Source organism: Carassius auratus, chromosome 27, assembly GCF_003368295.1.
Source record: "Carassius auratus strain Wakin chromosome 27, ASM336829v1, whole genome shotgun sequence".
NCBI lineage: Eukaryota > Metazoa > Chordata > Actinopteri > Cypriniformes > Cyprinidae > Carassius > Carassius auratus.
The window spans coordinates 6,574,887-6,600,788 of record NC_039269.1 but is presented as its reverse complement, the minus strand read 5'-3'; the positions used below and the strand labels follow the sequence as shown (position 1 = coordinate 6,600,788).

Here is a 25,902-nt window from a genome sequence, read left to right as displayed (position 1 = left end):
TGTTGATGATGAACATTTAACCAGTTACTCCAAATTACCTATTACTATTAATTATCTATTACTTTCTAAATCCTTTAATCAAGTTAATGAATGAAATGTCCAATTCTTAATATTAACTAACTATTTATTATGAACTAATTATACATGTGCCTTTGTAAACTTCTAATAACTTATTAATACTAAAAGTACAGTTGTTGAATTACATGAGAATTAACTGTAATTAAATTACAGAAGGAATAAGAGTAATCCCTTACTTTTTTTTCAAGGGAAAAGGGTTTTAATTATATATTTTAAATATAAAAATTATAATTTATTTTAAAAGCATATCGAGATTTGTTTTATTAATATTGCAATCTGTAAAAAATAAATAAAAAAATACTAAATTATAATTTTCTCTTTGATTCTAATTATTACTATAATTTTAACCCAAGCACAAAAATATATAAATATTTAAAATATCGATTAAAATATATATATATTTTTAATCTGTAATAATATCAATGTTATAAATATATTTTAAATATAAATATTATAATTTATTTTAAAAGTGTACAGAGATTTGTTATAGTAACAAATATTGCAATCTGTAAAAAGAACAAAAGATACTAAATAATAATTTTGTCTTTCATTCTAATTATTATCATTTTAACCCAAGCACAAAAAATAAAAAATAAAATAAAAAATAAAATAAAAAATATATATATATATATATATATATATATATATATATATATAGATATATATATAGATATATATATATATATAAATAAAATAATGATAAAATATATATATATTTTAAAATGTTAATAATATCAATATTATAAATCTATTTAAAATATAAATATTATAATTTTTTAAAGCATGATATAGTAACAAATATTGCAAACTGTTAAAAGAACAAAATCTAAAAAAAATTCCATGCATTATTACTTAAAAAAAATAAATCAGGAAATTAATTCACAAACGTAAGCACAAACATTCACAAATGAAATGATTCATCGCAAATATAGTAGAAATTCCAGATTTATTGCCTATTGATGTTTTCTAAAAAATATATACACTTACAGAATATACATAAGGGTTTGAACTTTAATTTCTGTGGTGTCATGCATTAATCAGTCAGGTCAAAGGTTAAAGGCTTTAGTTAACATGGTTGAGATGAAGTGCTTTAGTAAGACATCAAGTAATCAAATAACACACACTAGTACAATCTTTAGAAGAGAAATATGCAGAAACATTTCATAATGCATTACACAAGCATTCAAACCAGCACTGACCAGCAGTCCGGCTGTTGTTAGACCAGTGTAACCATCAGCCAACAAACTCCAGTGCATAGATGAAACTATAATAAATATTGTAAAATATAACGTTGCAAGCTCCTAAAAGTGATACGTACTTCCGAACAAAAATGCATAGAAAAATATGAGACTTAAGCGAAGCACTTTTAATATCTACATCACACTGACTAACCTTGAGATCCTATTAAATAATATTAATAATAATGACGTTTGTGTTTGTTATTGTTTTCCAGTTGCAGGTTATGAATGTGGTGCTTTATACAGACTAGTGGCTAACGGGTTAATATAAGCACCATCTTCTGCATTAGAAATCTGAAAGAGACCAATATTATATAAACATCCAGTTCATATCAGCATGAGAGGTCACTGAGAGGTCACATGAGTTCGCCTGTCAGTATTCTTAATGTTATTCATCTGACTTGTACGTATGTATGTACACATAACACTTGTTCTCCAGCTGTGCATCTCTGAGAGCTGAAATGCATATTAAACTCTTACTGATCTGAGAGCTGCTGTGGCTCTGCACTGAGGGTCTGCTCTGGGATGGTCTCTGGGACCAGTGCGCTCAGGTCCAGACTCGCTCTGGGACTCGTCTGGTCTTCTTCTGTGCTGGTCTCACTCTCCTGACTCACCAGAGGAGGGCGCTGTGGGCGACTCGCTCTGATCAGATCCTCCACGTCTGAGTCGGAGTCCTCCTGAGAACCAGAGGAACCCACAGAACCACCTGAAGAACGAGACCAACAAACAAACTCAGTCACACTGACAATACTTCAACTAATGTAATGATCTAAACTAAGATATGAAGAACATTTCAGCAGTTTACTACTAAACTACTAATCTACCAGTCATTTTAACTACATTTCCATTGCTAATTCCAATATTAATCCTAATATAATTAACAATCCTATGGATCAATTATACTCCTATGGATATACATTATACTTTGAATGTTTAATATTTTAGATATTTAGTAGTCATACATATTAGAAAAAACATTATATACATATTAAATAATATTAAATTGAAATAAATCAATTAAAAATATATTTTTATTTTTATTTAAATAATATTAATATTAAAACCTATAAAAATATAAATATATTTGAATAATATAATATAAAAAAAATCACAAAAAATATTAAATATATATATTATGTATATAAATTTAAAATTTATATACATAATATATATATTTAATATTTTTTATGTTTAATATTTTATTTAATATTTATTTAATATTATATTTAATATTTTTAATATTTAATATTTTAAATATTAAAAATCACCAGATCCACTCTTTAACTCTTATTTTAAAATAAGATTCATATTAAAATGTTAATATCAATATTTCAATTTGTAAAAATTGTAATACTTATTTTCTAAAGATACAAATATTATTTAAATATTTATTAATTCTATTTATAATATTTCTTAAATTTATTCCATCACATTCCAGATCCAATTAATTTACTAACCATGTTAAAAATAATTACGTAATATTTATTAATTCTAATATCTTTCCACTCATGAAATTTCCATGAAATTCTGAAAATCTTTTAGAGCTTATAATTTGTTTAAAATATGCAACATATTACACATTAAAGAATAAAGCAGTATATATTAAATTATTTAATTTAAGTGTTGTTTTATTTCATGTAAGCTGTAGCTTCTGAGCTTTAAATCGAAACATACTCATGATATCACAGCATCAATTACTGCTTTATTTAATCAGAATCACAGTTTATTATTAATATTGTTTTGTTTTCATTTTATTAGAAGTTGACCAACAGCGCCCCCTACATGGCCGGTGCCGATATTCACATTTAAAGCCTTTATTTGCAGATTGTGACATTTGTAATATGTAATATCTCACCACATTCCAGATCTGCTGTGTTTGGCTCTTCATAAATCCCAGACTCACTGTCCTGAATAAAGGAATAAATCACAATGAGAGCTGGAACTGAATCACACACGTTTGCTGATTGTCCTGTATAAACCTGCTACTACATCAGATCAGATGTGACTCTGTGCAGACCTGGCTCGGTCCTGGAGAGCTGACGGAGGAAGAGGACGAGATGAAGATGTACTGCTGGAAGACGATCAGAGTCTCTACGATGCGCGCCTGATGAGGGTAATCCACCAGAGACGACAGGGACACCGTGGCTCCCGTGGGTCTGGGTCTCATCAGGGTCGGGCCGAACACGATCCCTAAATTACTGGCGCTCATTTTATTATCCTGCTCCAACTCAGACACTCTGACGAGAGAAAAACAGGACACTTTCATTAACATCATACAAAAATATTCTTCAAGTGAATATAGAAAACTGCGGTTGATTTTTCAAGCGGTCACTATTTAATAAACATTTTATTTTTTTAATTCATGCATGTAAATGCAACTTGAAAAGGTTCTCAACTGATACATTTTGTTACTGCATAACTTGAAAACTCATCTTTTAAAAATGCTTTTATGGACTGTCAGTAATATTCTACTGTGTTGTACTCTAATGAATGTTTTATGATTTATACTTTTGACTTTGTATTGCATTTATTGTAGTTTTTGAATTGTATTTGTTTGTAGCGCTTTGGGTTCTAGAAAAGCGACTTTTAAATAAAATGTATTATTATTATATTATTATTATTAACTTGTAAAAAAAATATATATATATAATTTAAATTATTAAAACTGGACTTAAATTAAAATCTAAATACTATTAGATTATTAGACTTAAATTATAAAAAATTTAATGCATAAACTATAAAATTATTATTAGATTATTAGACAAATTATTAAAATATTAAAACCTTAAAATAACACATTTTGTTTTTACATAAAAATGTAAATTATTAATTACTTTCATAAATATACATTTTTTAAATGTCATTAATAAATATGTGTTCTTAATTGTTTATGTCTGCTGAACTTAAAGGATTAATAATTATTAAAACTTTAATAATTGAAGTATAGTTTAAGAAATACTTAAACTATTCAATTATTAGACAAATAACAAAACTATCACAATTTAGATTCTTAAACTATTAAATTATTTTCAGATTATTATGAAAATTATAAAAATATTGTATTGCTATATATATTTTTTAAACTTAAACCATTACATTATTATATATTTAAAAAATATTATACATTATTAATAATTATTTTTGTCCTCTTCAAATTATTGAATTCTTAAAATTGTAATTGTTATGAAATAAAGTTCTATAAATATTTTATGATACATTTGTAAGATTTAGAGCAAAAAAAGCTCTATAAAACTATATAAAATATACATAATTTAATATGGCATAATTTAATTATAATCATAATTTAAATATAAATAATATAATTTAAAATAAAATGATAAAAAATATACAAATCAAAGAAATTTCTTAAGTTCCTCTGTACATTATAAAAAAATTGTTTTAAATATTTTTTCAGTGTTTTGTCAGAATCTCACCTGCACAGGTGCTTCACGATGTACTTGAGCGTGGCGATGTTAGCAGGCTGCAGACGCTCGAGCAGCTCTCGCAGTTTCTCCACTAAGACCAGCACTTCAGGCTCGGTGTCTGACCCACGATCCACCAGCTCTGGGCTCTTCTCCGAGGCGTCCGAGGTCAGGCTTTCCTTGGCCAGTCCCATCAGCTCGTTATAGATACGGAAGGGCATGATGGGCTCTGGGAGCTGAGGAGGACACGGAGACGATGACACAGGAGCTTTATTACAGGGACACTTCTCTGTCAGCTGACTCACCTGTCTGAGGTACAGCTTCAGCACGTTACTGATGTCGTGTGGAGACGCTTGAGACAGCTCCACCAGCTCTTTACCGTTCTCGAACGCCTGGCACAGCTTCTCCACACGCGTCTTCACTCCATTCACACGATAGATGCCCTGGAGAGAACAGTTTAACCCTATAATACCTACTGTAATATAAGTGACCCACAAAACCAGCCTTATTGGGTACATTTGATTGAAATTGAGATTTATGCATCAACTGAAAGTTGAATAAATCATCTTTCCATTGATGCATGGTTTGTTATGATAGAAAAATAGTTGGCTGAGATGCAACTATGTGAAAATCTGGAATCTGAGAAAAAAAAAACTTTTTTTTTTAAGTTGTCCAAATAAAGTTAGCAATGCATGATCAAAAATTAAGTTTTTACTATTATTTCATGTCTGGCTTAAAAGTGTTAAAAGCTGTTTTGAAAATAGTTTTTAAATCTGCAAAATGAATAAAAACAAGTACCGTATTTTTCAGACTATAAGTCGCACCAGAGTATAAGTCGCATCAGTCCAAAAATACGTCATGATGAGGAAAAAAACATATATAAGTCGCACTGGACTATAAGTCGCATTTATTTAGAACCAAGCACCAAGAGAAAACATTACCGTCTCCAGCCACTAGATGGCGCTCTGTGTCTTCAGTGTAGACTACAGGAGAACTGAGCAGCATAGAGCGCCCTCTGGCGGCTGGAGACGGTAATGTTTTATCTTGGTTCTTGGTTCTAAATAAATGCGACTTATAGTCCATGGCAGTTATCTCCACTCCACATTTCAGATGTTCTGAGTCGCATGAGAGAATTACTACATGCCATCGTGTAGAGCAGAGGAGTGAATTAGAAATAAAACATTCCAACCAATCAGATTGATTCTTTTCAGAGCTTTCCTCTCGCACCTTCATCTTGAGCGCTCTCCTCTCGATCTCAGTGATGCACTTCTTGATGATGAAGGGAACGTCGTCGACGCTGCCCTGCAGGACCTGAGAGAAGTCACGGCCGAAGAGCTGCAGACGGCCCTGGAGCTTCTTATGACCGCACTGGATGGCCAGAGACTCCAGACACTTCTTATGACACGCCAGGAAACACTGACACACATCGGATGAGAACCAAACCTCAATCTACAGTTTCATTAACAATATGAAATGGTCTCACCTCTTCACATTCTGCTCCCTGGAAGTAAACGTAGCTGTCACATTCCCTGCACTTTGACGGCGTGCGCAGCTTGCGCAGACGATGGGTTTTTGCAGCTCTGGACAATCCCACGTTTCTGAAAGGTCCCGTGGGTGCCGTGTTTTCAGATTCAATTCCATTTATACCTAAAACACAACCAGAACCGAGAAACACTCAACGTATATCATCACTATGTACTACACATCTAAGATGAAGAGGAGTTTGTTTCTTCATCAGATTTGGAGCTGAATGTGACATACTGTCTCAGCAATGGATGCTCTGCAGTGAATGGGTGCCGTCAGAACGAAAGTCCAAACAGCTGATAAAAATATCACAATAATGCACTGATTCAATGCTACATTTCTACAGATCTGATGAAGAAACAACTTGAGGGTGAGTCGACTTTTAGCAAATAAAAATTTGGGCTGATTTTCTGCTTCACTCACTTTGTTCAAACGGGGTCATGGCACCATCTCGCTCCTCTAAATCTTCACTGGATGACAATGTGGCTGCAGAAACCGGCCTTAAAGGTTTTGAGATATCACCTGAGACCGAAACAGTACACAACATCATTGTTTATAAAAATAGTTAGACACATGCACTGTATTTGTTTCTCACCTGTGCTGGAGGTCGGGGATCCCAGTGCACTTCCTGGACCGACACTGTCAGAGTCACTCAGGGTGGACGGCCAGGACTTATGAGCTTGATGATGGTCTCTACCTGCTAAAAATTACAATACATACCGAATTGCATAAAATATTATAACTGTGATAATAAAGATCTGCATGCAGTGTGTTCGTCTCCTAAAAGCTGATTTCTGTTGATTAAAACTGACCTTGACTTCGTCTTTGTTTAACCACAGCTTCTTCCACAAACCCCGCCTCCTCTTCAGTGGGCGGAGCTTCAGAGCTGCTCTGCCGCTGGTCGGTGCACAGACTGTTGTTTCGGGTCCGAATATGCCTGATTAAAAAAACAACAACTCCATATCCTTCTGAAGCATTTAAGTTCTCATTACACTTTGAGCAGTGATCTTTAATGTAAATGGTCTTACTGGTGGCTGGACGCGGAGTACGGCTCGAACTGGTACTGTACGGGCAGCTCTGTGCGCAGCTGCAGGTTTTTGACGTATGAGGCGTACTGCTGACCCGGATCGTACAGCTTACAGCTCTCACAGAGCGTCTGGAAGTGCACCGGGAGCGCTGCAGTCTGCACATGCATCGTCTGATAGTACGAGATGGTGCACTGGACGGAGAGCAAGAGGATGCATCAAACACAAGCAGAGCATAAAGTACATAATCTCTCTGTTCAGATGAAAGCACACAGTTATCTCCACTCCACATTTCAGATGTTCTGAGTAGCATGAGAGAATTACTGATTTGGGGAAGAGATTACTTTAAAATAATTGGAAGACATATATATTTTTTTCATTACAAAGTCAAGAAAATAATGTTAAAATCTTAAAATGATCCTAGAATATTCTTTATATATATATATATGCGTGTGTGTATATAAAATATTTAATAAATAAGTATACCAAGTATTAAATAGAAAACAATATTATTATTAATCAATTCTAACAAAAAATGTATATGCAAAAAAATTACTAATAAAAAAAAAGCAATAGTAAAATATTTAAATGAAAAAATAACATTAATAATACTCTCTCTCTCTCTCTCTCTCTATATATATATATATATATGGGGGGGGGGGGCAATGAGAAAAGTTGTTTACTTTAATTGTCATAAAAATATCCTAAAATTATCCATCCTAAAATATTCGACATGCAATAAATATATTAAATAAATAAAATAGAAATTATAATAACTTTTAAAAGAAAGCAAAAATAATATTATTTATAATATATATATATATATATAAAAGGGTTAGTTGAGCCCAAAATGAAACTGAAGCCATAAACTGCATCGGTCCGAGAGAAGTTTAATAAAAAGCTCATCCACTGATATTATTAAACTTCTCTCGGACTGATGCAGTGCAACACCTGCTGAGTGTCAAACAGCTTGAAAGATCAAAGACCATTTTTATAATAACTCCAGCTGGATTCGGCTGAAAGAAGAAAGTCTTATACACCTCGGATGACTTCAGGGTGAGTCATTTTGGGCTGATCTAACCCTTTAAAGAAAGTAAATAAAAAGCAATAATAAAATTGATATATATGTGTACACATAGTAAATATAATAACATATCTGTGTCTCTCACCGCCCGCAGGATCTGGTCCGTCTGTCTGATGAGTTCCTGGATCTGTTTGAGCATGTTCACCTTCATGTCCTCCAGCTCCTGCTGCTGTGTCGTGGCGTCAGCGATGCATGTGCGATACGTCGCCTCCGCCTCTTCCGCCTGCAGACACAAACCATCAAATATCACCAAACAATGATGCATAATGATATCACTGAAGGATGGAGCAGTTGAAAACTGCAAAGCCACAGCCCATTAGTTCTTGTTACTCAGAATTGTTGCATAAATATTATAAAAACAGCCCAAAATCAAGTCAAATAAATAATATGATATCATCCTTTAAGAAAATGAAGCCTATTATAAATCCATTTAGTTTTTTTTTGCATCTTTTGCATTATTTTCATGACAGAAATATCCCAAACTCTCTCTACTGTTATGCATACTGACATTATTGCATTACAAAAAAAAGTCAAAAATAATGTCAAAATCCTATAACCCTAAAAAAAAAAACCAATGCAATTTATGCAATTTTCTTTATGAAAATAAAGACAGATAAAAAGTTGTTTATATATTAAAAGATGTCAGGGGGGGCGGAGATAAAGAGTGTCATGTTAATCTATTCCTCTAAATGTCGGTTCTCTGCACGTGACCACAAAAGCACAGTCAGAAACAACACCTCACACCAAATGTGTGAAATTAGCTCATGTTAGGTCATTTCCTGTTTGAGCTGGCTGACCTTGTTGCGTGCTTCTTCTTCTAGTCGTCTCTTCTTGTCCAAAGCTTTAGTGGTTGAGCCACTTCCTGTTCCGCTTTGTTCCTCTTCAACCTTATTGGCCACTGTCCGTGCTCTCTCGTACTCCTCACAGCGGCTCATGTACAGGTGACGTGCCTTTCGGAGGTTACTCTCCGCATCGGCCTGATGAACACAAATACACCTTTAACTTGATCCAGCAGGGTTTAGTGGAGTTATTACGTTAGTTCAGGGTGGACTGAATCTCTACCAGTTTTCTCTTGGCCCTCTGCCACTGCTCTTTAATGTCTCTGCGCTTCTTCTCGTGTTCCTGTCTGCGCTGTGTCATGGGCTGATTGAAAAACAGAGAGAAAGAAAGGTTTAATTTTATTTGTTTTATTAGACCTGCTTGGGTAAATCTCACAAAAGCTGCCAAAAACACATCCAGGTCACCCAAAATAACAAATTAAAATGTCATAAGAGAAACTGCATTAGAAAAAATGTAAAATAAATTCGTAATGATCCAAATATTAGGCAATTTATTTTTATTAAATGAAATGTGTTATATAAAAATATAATTTATTATAATATAATACAATACATAAAAAAATATAATAATACATTTAAATACAATATTTATTGTATTATTAAGAAATTAAAATGCGTATCATTTATTTATTTTATTTAGATAATAAAATATTTTTGTAATGTTCCAAAAATTAGGCTTCCATTTTTTTCATTAAATTAAATGTATCATATTAAAAATATAAAATAATAAAATACATTTAAAATATAATAATATATTTAAATACAATACTTCTAGTATTATTAGAATAATAATTAGAAAATAAAAATATGTGTTATTTATCTATTTTATCAAAAAAAAAAAAACAATTAATGTTCCAAAAATTAGCCATTCATTTTGTTTATTACATTTTATATTAATATAAATGTAAAATATAATAATACATATAAATACAATATTTATTGTATTATTCAAAAATAAAAATGTGTTATTTATTTTATTTAGATAATAAAAAAAATTTGTAATGTTCCAAAAATTAGGCTTTAATTTTTTTATTAAATCAAATGTATTATATTACAAATATAAAATAATAAAATTAATTTAAAATATAATAATATATTTAATTGTATTATAATAAAAATACAAATATATTATTTATTTTATCTAGATAATAAAAAAATTTAATGATCAAAAAATTTGCCAATAATTTTTTATTATATATTATATTTATTAAATGTATTAAATTAAAAAATATTATATCATACATTTATGATATCATATGATAAAATATATAATAAATTTAAATGTAATATTTATTGTGTTATAAAATATTTGTAATATATATATTTTTTATATTGTATAAAAATATTTATTTCCTTTTTTCTAAATTTTAGGTATTTTTGAGGTGAAATGTGCAAAACTATTTCCCCACTGTCATCCAGCTGTGGTGTGTGTGGTACCTGTAGAAATGAGTGTGTGTAGATGTTGTTTGTGGCCTGTTGTAAACCGCTGCTCTGCTCGGAGTCCTGCTCGAGAGCCAGAGAGATGATCGACATCAACGGCATGTGTTCCTGAGACGAGAAGTTCCACAACATAAACACTAACACGTGTTATTACAATCTTCAGAACACAATCAAACAAGCACCAGGGAGGCACACGGATCACCTGTATGATGTTCTGTTTGCAGGACTGGTAGAGTCTTTGAAGACCTTTAGAAAACTCATTCTCTGCAAAAATAGAGTCGTAAAGAACAAATGAAATGACCAAGTCCCGGTGGATGAGTTTGAAATGCATTTATCTGAAGAGTATATGACCGGGATCAGACACATGTTCTTCAAAATCACCAAGCAGGAGAAGGAAGTGTCATTACCGAGAGCGATTCTCTTGTCTACGTAGCTGATGATGTCCTTCATGTATTTGGCGATGGATTTGGCGTAATTCAGAGCCGAGTCCACACCGCCTTCACTGCGCTGCAGGAGAATATCAACTTCCTGTGCACTCACTGCTGACACACACGATAAACATCAGTCCTCCCATCATATGAACAAACAACACTTCAGATACACACGAACAGATGGAGGGAGGGAGGGAGGGAGGGATGATGGGAGGGATGACGGAGGGAGGGATGACGGAGGGAGGGAAGATGGAGGGATGGAGTGATGGAGGGAGGGAGGGATGGATGGATGATGGGACGGAGGGATTGAGGAATGGATGGATGGAGGGATTGAGGGATGGATGATGGGAGGGAGGGATGGATGGAGGGAGGGATGATGGAGGGATGGATGATGGAGGGATGATGGGAGGGATGGATGGATGATGGGAGGGAGGGAGGGATGATGGGAGGGAGGGATTGAGGAATGGATGGATGGATGGATGGAGGGATTGAGGGATGGATGATGGGAGGGAGGGATGATGAATGGATGGAGGGAGGGATGATGGGAGGGATGGATGGATGAATGGATGGAGGGATGATGGGACGGAGGAATGGATGGATGGATGGATGATGGGAAGGAGGAATGGATGGATGGATGGAGGGAAGATGGAGGGATGGATGATGGGACGGAGGAATGGATGGATTGATGGATGATGAGACGGAGGAATGGATGGATGGAGGGAGGATGGAGGGATGGATGATGGGACAGAGGAATGGATGGATGGATGGAGGGAGGATGGAGGGATGGATGATGGGACGGAGGAATGGATGGATGGATGGAGGGAGGATGGAGGGATGGATGATGGGACGGAGGAATGGATGGATGGAGGGAGGATGGAGGGATGGATGATGGGACAGAGGAATGGATGGATGGATGGAGGGAGGATGGAGGGATGGATGATGAGACGGAGGAATGGATGGATGGAGGGAGGATGGAGGGATGGATGATGGGACGGAGGAATGGATGGATTGATGGATGATGGGACAGAGGAATGGATGGATGGATGGAGGGATGGATGGATAAAGGGATGGATGGATAAATGATGGATGGAGGGATGGATAGAGGGATGGATGGATAAATGATGGATGGAGGGATGGATAGAGGGAGGGATGGATGGAGGAATGGGTGGATGGATGGATGGAGGGAGAGAGGGAGGGATGGAGGAATGGATGGATGGAGGGACAGATAGAGGGATGGATGGATGGATAGATGATGGATGGAGGGACAGATAGAGGGATGGATGGATGGATAGATAGATGATGGATGGAGGGACGGATAGAGGGATGGATGGGTTGATGGATGATGTATAGATTGACAGATGGATGGATGATGGAGGGAGAGGGGGAGGGAGGGATGGGTGATGGGATGGAGGAAAGGATGATGGATGGATGATGGATGGATTGACAGATGGATGGATGGAGGGATGGATGGATGGATGTATATCTGCTGTCCTCTGCACACTCCTGAACACGGTGTTGTACTGTGTTCTGTGCCTATGAGGCGCCCAATGTTCTTCATACGTTCAGAAACAGTCTGTATGCCATTCTGCCCATCACTGAAGACAATAAAAGAGGGATTGACTCACTGCAGTCCTGATGGTCGTATTTTCCTCCTCCTTCAGGACCCTGACCTGACGACCCTCTGTACAGGTCCTCCATCGACTGAACACACACAGCATAGAGACGGCTAGTTAGGACATTATAAGGAAAAAATGATGAGCATTATGAAATGAAATGGTGTGGATTGGTTAGAGTCGGATCCTTGAGGTGAGATTGCAGTAAAGTTTATATCACTTCCTTCTCTGAGGGCTGTTGGGTAGTTGTGGCTCTTCCATTGTAGTATTACTTCACCTTCACTTTTGTTACCATCTTCTTTAAAAAGTTTCTTACTAAAACTGAACTGCTTTAAATAATGAGTAATCGCTTGGTAAACTACAGACTCAAAGCAGCATGACAAACACCGTTCACCAACTAAAGTGCATTTTAATGAAGGAAGTGAAACTGTTCTGAGAAATGATTTGAGTGTCTCTTCTGGACATTCAGATGATTCATTTGACATCAGATGCGTTCTAAGAAGTGTTTCTTGAAGACTGGCGTCGTCAGGGACTCTGTCGAGTCTGTGTAGAGGTGTGGAGGAAACAATATGCTTGCAAGACAACGCAGGAAGCGACCCACACACGCTTCCAACAACATCCGCACACACACACACACACACACACACTCACCCGGCTCTTTTCTGTCGGCGGCAGGGACAGAAGAGTAGTGCTGTCGATCTCTCCCATCAACAACTCTGAAACACTGACAGAGAGAAAATACTGCTCTGATATCACAACTATCAACTCTAAATAGAGAAGAAAACAGTCAATAATTCCCATCTAGTAGAAGCTATAATATGAATGTGGAGAGTGAGTGTTGATGATAAATATTTATTAATAAATCAGAGCACTGCTTGAAGCAAAACTCTAGAGGATATGTGAATAAATGTGAATAAAAGATATATAATATCTTATATATATATATATATATATATATATATATATATATATATATATATATATATATACACACACACACACACAATACAGACCAAAAGTTTGGAAACATTACTATTTTTAATGTTTTTGAAAGAAGTTTCTTCTTCTCATCAAGCCTGCATTTATTTGATCAAAAATACAGAAAAAACTGTAATGTTGTGATATATTATTACAATTTAAAATAATTGTTTCTAAATTTATTATACATGATCATTTATTTCTGTGATGCAAAACTGAATTTTTAGGATCATTATCACATGATCCTTTAGAAATCATTCTAATATGATGATTCATTATCAAAGTTGGAAACAGTTCTGCTGCTCAATATTGTTTCAGAACATGTGATACTTTTTAGGATACTTTGATGAATAAAAAGCAAAAAAAAAAAAGAAGCTATGTTTTTAAAATATAAATATCTTGTAATAACAATATACACTACCGGTCAGTAATTTGGGGTCAGTAATTTTTTTTTTCTTTCTTTTTAAAAAACAAATAAAATCAATACTTTTATTCAGCAAGGATGTGTTAAATTAATAAAAAGTGATAGTAAAGAAAATATATTATTAGAATATATATTATTAGATTTTTTTTTTTTTTTTTATAAATTCAGTTCTTTTGAACCTTTTATTGATCAAATATATTAGACAGCAGAACTGTTTCCAACACTCATAATAAATCAGAATATAAGAATGATTTCTAAATGATCATGTGATCGACTGATGTTACATGTGACACTGAAGCTGGAGGAATGATGCTGAAAATTTAGCTTTGCATCACAGGAATAAATTACTTTTTTAAAGTATATTCAAATAGAAAACTATTATTTTAAGTTGTAATAATATTAATATTTTTCACAATATTACAGTTTTTTCTGTATTTTTGATCAAATAAATGCAGGCTTGAAGAGCAGAAGAAACTTCTTTCAAAAACATAAAAAATAGTAATGTTTCCAAACTTTTGGTCTGTACTTTATATTTTATATATATATATATATATATATATATATATATATATATATATATATATATATATATATATATATATATATATATATATATATATATATATATATATATATATATATAATTTACCTGCATTATAAGTGGCCTTCAGGGAAATAGGTATAATATATTAATTAATATAATAAAGACAAATATATATTGGAATTCATATTAGATTAAATATATTAATTTATATCAAATTATTTCAATACAATGACATTTATTAAAATACAAATATTGTATTATAATTTTTATTATTAATATACATGTATTTTACGTAAAACTAATTTAATAAAATAATTAAAAATGAAATGATATATATTATTTCATAATAATATTAGAAAATATTAATAATATATATATATTATATTTATATATAATTAAAATATTTATAATTAATATGTATAAATATGTATAATATATTAATATATTAATATATAAAGAGAAACATACTTGAATTAATATTAAATAAAATAAATTTCATGTAATATATATATATATATATATTTATATATACACATTTATTCATTTAGCAGATGCTTTTATCCAAAGCGACTTACAAATGAGGACAATGGAAGCAACAAAAACACACAGATATATATATATATATATATATATATATATATATATATATATATATATATATATATATATATATATATATATATATATATATATATATATATATATATATATATATATGTCTGTGTGTGTGTGTGTGTGTGTGTGTGTGTGTTTTAAATGCATATATTTATAATTTCTTGACTGATATTTATTTTATAAAATTACATTTTGATTCATAAATAATAAATGAGCAGGACATCTGTGTGAAAGCTTTGTGTTAGCTCTTACTTGCTGCTGAAGGCCACAGCAATGGTTTCAATGGCCTTCTCAAAGTCTTTCTTCTGAGCGTCACTGGTGCCTTCATAACTGAACCCTGACAAACACAGAGAAGAGAACAACTTCACGGTCACAGAACGCACGTTTCTGCTTTAATAACAAATAAAACTAGAAGTGACGTCACACTTCGAGGCAAAAGTGGAAACACCTGGATTACAGTTTGCATATTATACATGTTTTTCCTTCCTAAGATCAGATGCTGGTTGTTTGGTATCTGCTCATATCAGATGTGGCTTTGCTCATGTGATGCTTGTGCTTCGTGTCATTGCATTCATGTGACAGTGACAGGATTTGAAGAGGAAGAGTTAATCATGGGAGCTGAACTGACCTTTGACCTTTGAGATAAGAGTTCCAGCTGCGGTGAGCGTCTCCACAGTGTTCAGCAGAGGATATGTGCTGATAACCTGTCGCAAAACACGCAGAACCTCCCCTAAACACTCGTGCACGGCCGGCCGGCTGCATGGCTCCTCTTTCACTGCGGAGACACCAGAAAACATCATGATTCATTCATTTAGAGAAGTTTGTTTACTGTTTCAAACAAAGAACTTGCTTTTTTACTTCTTTTTTAATCAAATGCAATGCATTCACATGGGTTTAAATGTGTGTCTAGTGTCTAGATGCTCTAACCCTGTATTGCAACATGTTCAGAAACAGTTCTGCCTCTTACTTTCACCAAAACATGTCAGTTATTTGTCCACTTCCTACACACCCAATCCCACAATGCACTTCATTCTGCTTATTACCACAAGAGGGAACTTTGGGCCGCACATTTGCACTGAAACTACGTGTGTGATGTTACGGTCATCTAATGAGTTCATCGGGTTTATCAGATAACAATGCTCACTGAAATGATTTATGTGTCACTTTTTGATAAAGTCATGCAACGGGCTACAAATTAAATGTTTTAATAAATGCATGAATCACAGATCTAGTTAAAGAAGAAGTTGCCATAGAAAAATAATCATATTGAGCAACTTCTCATTATTGAGTGAATGTAAAAAAATGTCAAAGTTTTGAAGGCAACCATGATTTTACAGCATTTACCCCTTTTTGAAAAATTAAAAAAATCAAGAAGTCTATTCTTTTTAACTTTTTGTTCAACAAGGAATCCTAAAAAAAGTATCAAAGGTTCCAAAAAAATATTAAGCACAACTAATAATAAATCAGCGTATTAGAAATTATTTTTGAAGGATTGTGTGACACACAAGACTGGAGTTATGATGATGGAAATTCAGACTTGCATTACTGGAATAAATTATATTTCAAGTATATTCAAATAGGAAACTATTATTTTAAATTGCAATAATATTTCACAATTTTACTGTCTTTTTTATTTATTTATTTTTGATCAAATAAACACAGCAACAAAATCCTACATGAATGTATCATTGTATGAAATTTAGAATTACCCATAGCAATGAATGGAAATTTACAACTCCTGATTGTTTAAAAACAGCCCAGATTTATGAAACCTACATATTTATTTCTTAGAAAACTTAGTCTGAATATCACTTGCATAAAATTTCAATTTCAGATTTAAAAAGTGCTGCAACAGGCGTACATATTCATGTTTATCAACTAAATTAAATCCTTAAATTGTGCGAGATATAGGGATAAAGATCACTATATTTAGTAAAAGTTTAAACACTATTATAACGTTATAGATAAATTAACAAACATACAAAAACGGGTCCAAAAAGGCCCGAACACGAACCGTTTTCACAAACTTTTTTTCAAATGGTTAATCTCTTGTTATAATTGTAAAAAATTTGGGAAAATTTTGCATTTTTGAGGGCCTTAAAATATTTGCAAAGTTTCGCTCCTTTCCTAAAAACGAAACAGTTCTGAGAATTATTTTAATGTTTTTCTTACATGTCAAAACGAACCCAAATGTGTTATTAAATGTAATTTATTTCTGTGATGCTCCGCTGTATTTTCAGCATCATTCCTCCAATCTTCAGTGTCACATGATCTTCAGAAATCAGAATAATATGATGGTTTGCTGCTCAAAAACATTTCTTATAACCATCACAACTGAAAACAGTTTTGCTGCTTCAATTTTTTGTAAATATACGTCAGCAGCCGTGAACAAAGAAAAACCTGTCGTATAAGGGTTGGGGAAAAGAGCAGGAGTTTGGCTGCTGGAAGCGTATCCTTCTCAACAGGACAATGAAAGCTGTTGTTGTTCACAACAGAAGTCCTTGTGTGTGTCTTCATGCCTAAATGCATGTTCAGAGTGTGGGTGTTCTTAAAAATGTTAAAAACTCAGAGTAAAACACAAGAGTGCAGGATTTCAAACAGTCGTTCCTCTTTGATGCAGCGCTGGAAATGCCCTGGACTCCTACACACATCTATTTAATGTGTTGTGAAGAAAACACGAGCGTGCAAAACTCCCTACCACGATGCCAGAGCTTTCTGGAGAGTTGCAAAATCACCGGTAATGTGTTTTACAGGAGAATGTTTTAATGCAATACATGTTGATGCATGCATGTCATGCAGATCTGAACAAGAGTAGCACTCAAACTGTCCGGCTCTTCTCAAATGAATCTGCAGGTGATGCCAACAAAAAAAAAAACAACAACATCATGCCATCTTCCCAAAAAAGCCCTGAGTTCTCACTAGTATCAACTTGAGCGTGATTAATAGCTGACTGGTGTTTGGTGTAAGGAGAAACTGTGAGGACCTGTCGAGGCCTGCATGCTGCAGTCGTTTCATGGCTGACAGAAGCTCCAGTGCGAAGGAAATGTGATGAACCCTTACACACCTGTGTATCTCAGACCAATCCACATGTTGTGAAGCAAACACAAGCTGTGTTTCTCGATGTAAAACTCGTTCTGGGAGGGTGCAAAATTTTATAAAGGATGCAAGTCACTGTTTAAACTGGAAGACAAACATGACAACGGTCTGACTTCCCACAGGAAGATGTTATCGCTCAGAGTTGCTCTTTCATCGTTCGGTTCTCCGTTACGCTCATTTAATATCAGCCTCGTCTCAAATTCACGAGGAAAATCTGTATGTACAAACTGTTTGGGTTTCCCAAACTGCGCTGGGGTTCTTGAGTTGATGAAAAGCTTTAATTAACTAAGTCATAACAAAGTAATTCATTTTAACATAAAACAATCATAATAAAACATTATTTTTGACCATTAACGAACAACAGAGAACTGTGAACATACAACTGTTAAACAGTATTTATGTGCTATTATATTTTTTATTATTAGTATTATTTATATACTGTTGTTTCTAATTACATTTTGAATAAAAGTTTATTTTAATATTCTAATATTTTTAATATAGTTTTTTTATATAGTTTATAAATATAGTTTATAATTTCAGTTTTATTTACCTGTACTGTATTTACAAATTAAATTTAATTTTAATTTTAATGTACAAGAGAATATGTTGTTAAACAGTATAATAATTTTATTAATATTTTGACCTCACATTGTTCATATTTTCCGTTGTACTTTTTTGTCATTTTTGCAATTCTTTAATACCACTATTTATGTTTATTTTAATTTCGGTTTCAATTTTTATATCAAATTAAGTAATTTTAATGCTTCATCTTAAACTCACTTCAGTTAGAGGCCAAGGCAACATTTCTAATTATCAATTAGTTTATGTTTTTCCATCAAACGCTGATATTTTATTTTATTTTAAAAAATAAAAATGTAATAATAACCGAAAAAATAGAAACCAATGTTATTTTATCTTAAAATCTCAGGGATATTTTATTTCAAAGAGTATCGGCTGACAAAAAAGTTTGGGAATCCCTGTGTTGCGCCAACGGCTGAAATAAAGATTTCCCTTGAGATGACTTTGGAAACATCACTATTGCAACTCTAAAGCAGGGCAGATGTAAACAGGAAGTAGAGCTGATGAAAATAGCGACACTTTAAGGAAGTCCACAAGGCCTGAGGAGACTAAATGACTTCTGCTCTTTAAAAAGCAGACAGTGCTGACGTGATTCATCTCTCTCTTGCTCTCTGTGCTGAATAAAGTCAGACAAGATGCACTGTGTTCAAACAGACTACTTTAATGATGCCAACTTGCATGTTTACCAACTCAAACGTCTCAGTTTTTCTACAGTCTCTTTTAAATATGAGCACAACCACCTATATCCGAAATGATGTACATGAAGTCTTAAAGAGGAATCGCTCAAAGCCGCAGTATTATACCACATCACCACATTTCTGCATGAGGTGAACAGCAGCATGGTGAGAAAAGTGCTCTGTAGGGTCCTGCCCATGAAACTCTCTTCTAAGGGAAGCTGGGGGGGTGAAACCCAGCGGACGTGTGTAATCTCAAACTGAAGGCTGCAAAGAAAACATCTGACGCACGGTTCCTCTTCCTTCCTTTTTTTACCATGGAGACCCGATGAAAAAAACATGCATTACAAATGCCCCATTCCTGAACAAGACTCGAGAGGAATCTGAAGACTTTGTGCCAGTTACATATAAGTGGCTTTAGATATGATATGATATTTAATGCTAGTTTTAATTTATGTAGCAAACAGGCATTAGTGTCTTATTCCTTCTACACAAAACAGACACAGAAATACATTCAAATAATAAAACAATAAACCCAACAGTGAATAAATGCTTAACAAACAGACAATTCTTGACAAGAAAAATGTTTCACTAAAAATTTAAAATATTTTAAATATAATAAAAAATATTTATTTAAATATTATATTTTTAAATAATGTGTATAATAAATTATTTTAATTATTACAAAAAATATATATTTTTTTTATTTAAAATCAAAATTGCAATTTGAGTAAATGTTGTATACAATTAATTATTTTACCCAATATTCACTATAGTTACAATTAAACATATTATACTGTATCTTTATTTAAATATTAAATATTTCAACATTTTAAATTGCAATTTGAGTAAATATTGTGTACAAATAACTTATTTTACAATAATCCTACAATAATATTATTTTTTTATTTAAATATCCAAATGTATTTGCACATTCAGTTAATACGGTGTATAATTTTTTTTTACACTATTTATTATTACAAAAACATTACATTTACTTTTTATGTAAATATTTCAACCTTTTTAGTTGCAGTTTGACTAAATATTATATACAATATTTTTTGCACAATATTTACTTATTAAAAGTATTCTTTAATTTTAATTATTTATTTACCTAAATATTATATTTTTATTTTATTTATTTTATATGAAATAATTATATATTTTTAATTGCAATTTGAGTAAATATTCTATGCAATTAAATATACATTTATATTCCAATCAAAAAAAAAAAAAAAAAAAAATATATATATATATATATATGAAATGTACAAACACCAAAACAATTTTATCAACTCAAAATGATTTATAAAAATCCACCCAAAAATCTCCTACCTTCTCCCAGAACCATGTCTTTTAGTTTCTCCACTGCCTCTGCGAAGCGGGCCACGTCTCTTAGCAGCGAGGGAATGTCCTCCACCTCGATGACCGATGTTTCCGTGCAGTCTGCAGCGTGTCCGTAGGAGAGAGCGGCCCGCACATAGCCCTTATGGAAGCCCCAGGTCCCCGAGGTGTAGAAGGCCAAGCCGGCGGCGCTGGCGTGACGGCTGAGACCCGAGGGCCGCTTCAGCGTGCCGACAGGTGAACTACACACCGTTAGCTTGGAGTGGGGGGCCGGTGTTCCCGGGCAGGATACGGGGCCCGGATCAGGAGCGGCCAGCGTGCAGGAGCCATCGATAGTGTCATTGGGACAGTGTTCCTGAAGAATGGACAACTGGGTTTAACATGGGATGGGAAGAGAGGGATGGAGTGTGAATGATGGATGATTATGGAGATGGATATTACGAACCGGTTTAATGATACAGGGGAAACACTGGTGTGATGAATATGGAGTCAAATTGAAAACTACTCCAAATGTAGTCTGTTTTATTACATTACATAACAGGAGCAAAGGCTATTTTATGACAAACCCAGAGTGTCAGAAATACAAATCATCATCAAAAAAAAACCTAAATGAATCAGTGTTATTCTAAGTCTCATCTAGATGTTTTATTTTACTATTTTGAATAAGTTTTAAAATATAAATAATGCTTTAATATTTAAAGTTAAGGTTTAACTTTGTGCATGACATTTTTATATTTATTTATTTATTTATTTTCACTTTTAATATTACCAACTTTATGTCGGTAAGAAACTTAATCTGTGGTGATTATGAATAGACTTATTTATAACTACTGGAGTTATGTTATTAAAGGGGTCATATGATGTTGCTAAAAATAATGTTATTTGGTGTATTTGGTGTAATGCAATGTGTTTATGAGGTTTAAGGTTCACATTATTTTCCATATAATGTACATTATTGTTTCTCCTCTATGCCACGCCTTCTTGAAACTCATCGATTTTTACAAAACTCATCGTTCTGAAAAGCGAGGTGTGCTCTGATTGGCCAGCTATCCAGTGTGTTGTGATTGGCTGAATACCTCAAGCGTATGATGGTAATGCTATGCCCTTTAACATAATGTGATGTCGTCTCCCGACACAGACAAAACCAATAAAACCTAATAAAACCCATTATAAACGAGGCATTTGTTGCATCCAGTGGGAACATAATTACTGATAATGACTTATACTGTGTTTTTATGCGTTGCGTTCGAGTAGAAGTTACTCTTTCTTTCTTTGCGTGAACATTTCGGCGGCGTTATGCAAATCTTCCCACATCGTGATGTAAACATGTGGGGGTGTCGAGGCGTTTTACACTCAAAAAAATGTACTTTCACCTTTGCTAATTTTACTTAATCCGTTCATGTTATGATTACTTAAAAAAAATTATTTAACAATGTGAACTTGATTTAATCTAGTTCATTCAACAAAAAAGTGTGTATTGTCAGCTTTACTTAAAAATTATTTGTTCAGCCAACATAACATTTTTGCGTAAAGGTAACATATTAGTGAAACCAACACAGACTTGCATCTCATTGGCTGAGGATTTCTGCAGTGTATTATGGGTAATTGTTATTCTGTCACCCTCTTGGAGAAGTGTAGCACCATTAGATAGGTAGATGAGTAATACAATTTATAGCAATTAAGTTGTTCTAATAAGTTTTAGAACAAAACAAATAAAGAAACAAACAGTTTGAAAAATTGTTTTGTAATTTAAATATGTTTGTGATATGCTTGATAAGCTGTAATTATAGAAAGGTTTGAATGAAAAGTAATATTAATTAGCTGCTCATGATCCTAATGCAAGGGGGTGGCGTTCCTAAAATGGCATTATTCAAATTTTATGTCATCATTATTAAACATTTTCAGGTACAATTAACTCATTTGTTGTTTGTTGACTCTATTAAGGTTTGTTAAGTTTACTTAAACTTATTTTGTAAAATGAACTTAATTATTAAAAACATTGTCCAAAACATTGCAGATTAGTTGGGCTGACACTATTAAATTAAGCTTTGCCCAACCATAGTAAATAAGTTGAATCAACCTTAATAAATTAAGTTGACCCAACGTAAGTACATTAAATTGGAGTAACAGAGTTGCATAATGCTGAAATAAAGCAAATTAATAATGTGGAAATCCTTTCCATGATTTTTTTATGTTCGTTCAAAGAGTTATTTTTTTGAGTGTAGGAGGGTGTGGACGAGTCTTAACTTTGATGAAGAATATCTCTTACGGTTTGAGACTTTAGTCTTTGCAAGTTTACAGATCTTCTTTATGCACCAAGAGCTTGAAACACTCCAAAGAGAAAGGGGAAATTGGAATTGAGTTTTGGACTGACAGTGAATCTGAATACAGTCCTTTAGTGAGTACTATACCTTTAGGTTCTCTTGTTATCAAGAACCAGGGTTTCTCGAGTTCAACCATACGATTCAAGTAAGTAGTTACAGGTTCTTCAGATCCAGTGCTTGAACTGTTAACAGTAAAAGTGAAGCCCTTCTGTGTTAACTCCTATTCTATTCTTGTTTCCTCCAAACTGCTGCTTGTTCTGATATGACTCTTGCATGACTTCCTCTCTTTATTTCTGGTATTGTTTACGAAACAAAGAGCAAGACGTACTCCTTAAATGTTCTTCAACAGACAGTGTTCACCAGTGTCAGTTTTACAGCAATGCTTATCAACCACACGCACCATTAAACAATTAATTAATTACACTTCGTTATTGAAAAAACTCGCTCCTTTGAGCCGATCTTTTAAATGATTCATTCGAATCACAATGCTTTCGCGGTCAATCGCAAGGCTGGTGTGAACCGATTCACTGAAATGATTAATTCGAATCACAATTCTTTCGCGGTCAATCGCAAGGCTGGTGTGAACCGATTCACTGAAATGATTCATCCGAACACACTAATTCGTTACAAATTAATCGAACCTCCCAAACATGCCCAATTCTATACAGAATAAAGTACATGTACTCTTTCAAACATAACTCTTATGTGAACTAACGTAATGTTAAGTTACTTGAGGAAATCAACAGGATGAATGAGAAACCATCTGTTAAGCGTTTAAAACAAAGCAAATATTTTAACGCGCAAGTTTTCTGGGAGATTAAACATGTTTTCTCTCTTAAAAACGTTTAACTTACAGTAGTTTAATCTTCATATCTCTTAATTGAACTCGGTTTATAGTTTTCCTCAGAAGAACCGTTGGTCTCTTACCGAAGGGTTGCTCTTTTTGGAGGGTGAGGACGCTTTATTTGTCGGCTCCTTCTTCTTTCGAGAGAACATGTTCACGCCGTTCGCTCCACTTCACTGAAATCGCACTAAAACTTTAGGAATGAGCCGAAAAGTTGTGAAAATGTCTCCTCAGGCGACTGACAGTTGACGTTAACGCTACTTCCCCATCATCATCATAGTTCAGTTGCTCGCGCGCGTGCACGCCTTCTCTTCCTGCTGCAGCGCGCGCCCGTCTCAAGCTGATTGATTAAATCAGCTTTATACATATATATATATATATATATATATATATATATATATATATATATATATATATATATATATATAATACAATTCTATTTACAAGTTTTCCTAAATATTTGGTTGCATATGGGCTTATATGCATTCATTTCGAGTGCAAAAAAAAAATCTGAACACTGAATGAAGTCAGTTTAATACAAAAAAAAAAGACTCCAAAACAAGTAGCACAGGTATATTTGAAGTAGGATAGAACAATACACTGTAGAGCTCAAAATTATATATATATATAAAAAGATGATTTATTCAGATTTCAGGTGATGTATAAATCTCAATTTCATTAAATTGACATTTATGACTTGTTTTATGGTCCTTGGTCACACATTAGTCTCAAATGTTTTTACAGAGGGAATCTCATTTATTTTTCCTCTTCATAATTCAGAAAATACTTATGCAATATATTTTCACAGTTGAAATTGTCATATGACCCCTCTAAACGGTTTAGTCAATAAAATAATTTGTATCAATTTAAATAAAATGTTTATTTTAATTAAAACAAAATTGTGCATTAATTAAAATTTATTTCATGGAAATATTCATGCAAATTTTTTATTCTATATACTCCAATACCAAATTTATGCTGTAAAGGTGGCAACAGAAGTGTTTTCAGGCATTCAGGCGTTTTTACACAGAGTTTGTTAAATGCATCTCATTACATCAGACGAAGGGCTGAACTGGAATACTTACTCTGGCTTTTATGCAGCATTTCACCTTTACACCTTATTATGGGCAGACACAGAACATGTTCACATTCTGGTACTAATATAGTATTAAACGAAAACAAAACACAAACAAAACCACACGTTTGTCAAATTTATAATGCAACAAGCACTTCTTGGCATTTAGGTGTCTTTACACAGACTGTGTGCTTTAATACTACAAGCTGAGCAGGAATACTTTAGTCTGGCTTTGATGCAGCTACACTTTATTTTGAGCAGCTTTAACTCAGTATATTCACATTCCATGGTATTTCTTGGTTAGCGGCTCACCTATTCCCCTGAAAACACACATATGCCTAGTTTATATGGCAAAGGAGGCGCAGAAGCGCTTTTTTACAGTAGATGTCTTTACACAGACTATATGATGCAACGACATCATTTCCTGAGCCAACACATGACACTTTTTGACATATACACTCAACTCACGACTATCTGCTATGGTCTCGTCGTCGCTTCCTTCCCCTGAAGTTATCATCTCTTGATGTTAACAGTGCTACTGATACTTTCTGCTCCACGCTTAATTCTCGTTTAGACAATGTCTGCTTCTCGTCTTCCAGGCCAGCTTGCACCATTTGGTAAGTTGCTTCAGCTAAATGACTAAATGTAAAGATGCTGCTCAGAGATGGCATCTATGCCAAATTTAAAACCACAAAGGTGGTGTGGAAGTGC

General features: G+C 33.4%; 1 protein-coding gene across 3 annotated transcripts; it reads right to left on the bottom strand.

Moving 5' to 3' along the window:
• Window positions 1-1,007: 1,007 nt before the first annotated feature.
• On the bottom strand, window positions 1,008-24,435 carry LOC113045231 (rho GTPase-activating protein 45-like). 3 transcript variants are annotated; one of them, XM_026205458.1, is made up of 23 exons: window positions 24,200-24,435; window positions 20,940-21,318; window positions 15,884-16,030; window positions 15,508-15,592; window positions 13,346-13,418; window positions 12,707-12,782; window positions 11,058-11,189; window positions 10,853-10,914; window positions 10,648-10,758; window positions 9,434-9,514; window positions 9,169-9,348; window positions 8,457-8,594; window positions 7,291-7,481; window positions 7,075-7,199; window positions 6,858-6,962; window positions 6,686-6,784; window positions 6,222-6,385; window positions 5,966-6,154; window positions 5,044-5,181; window positions 4,751-4,974; window positions 3,334-3,553; window positions 3,172-3,223; window positions 1,008-2,022 (listed from the first exon to the last, which is right to left on the bottom strand). In XM_026205458.1, the coding sequence occupies exons 1-23, from the start codon at window positions 24,266-24,268 to the stop codon at window positions 1,793-1,795; spliced, it is 3,270 nt and encodes a 1,089-aa protein (XP_026061243.1). In that variant the 5' UTR covers window positions 24,269-24,435; the 3' UTR covers window positions 1,008-1,792. The 3 variants fall into 3 exon arrangements, with proteins under 3 accessions (XP_026061243.1, XP_026061244.1, XP_026061245.1); XM_026205459.1 differs by having other exon boundaries at window positions 6,858-6,959; XM_026205460.1 differs by having other exon boundaries at window positions 20,940-21,303.
• Window positions 24,436-25,902: the final 1,467 nt, after the last annotated feature.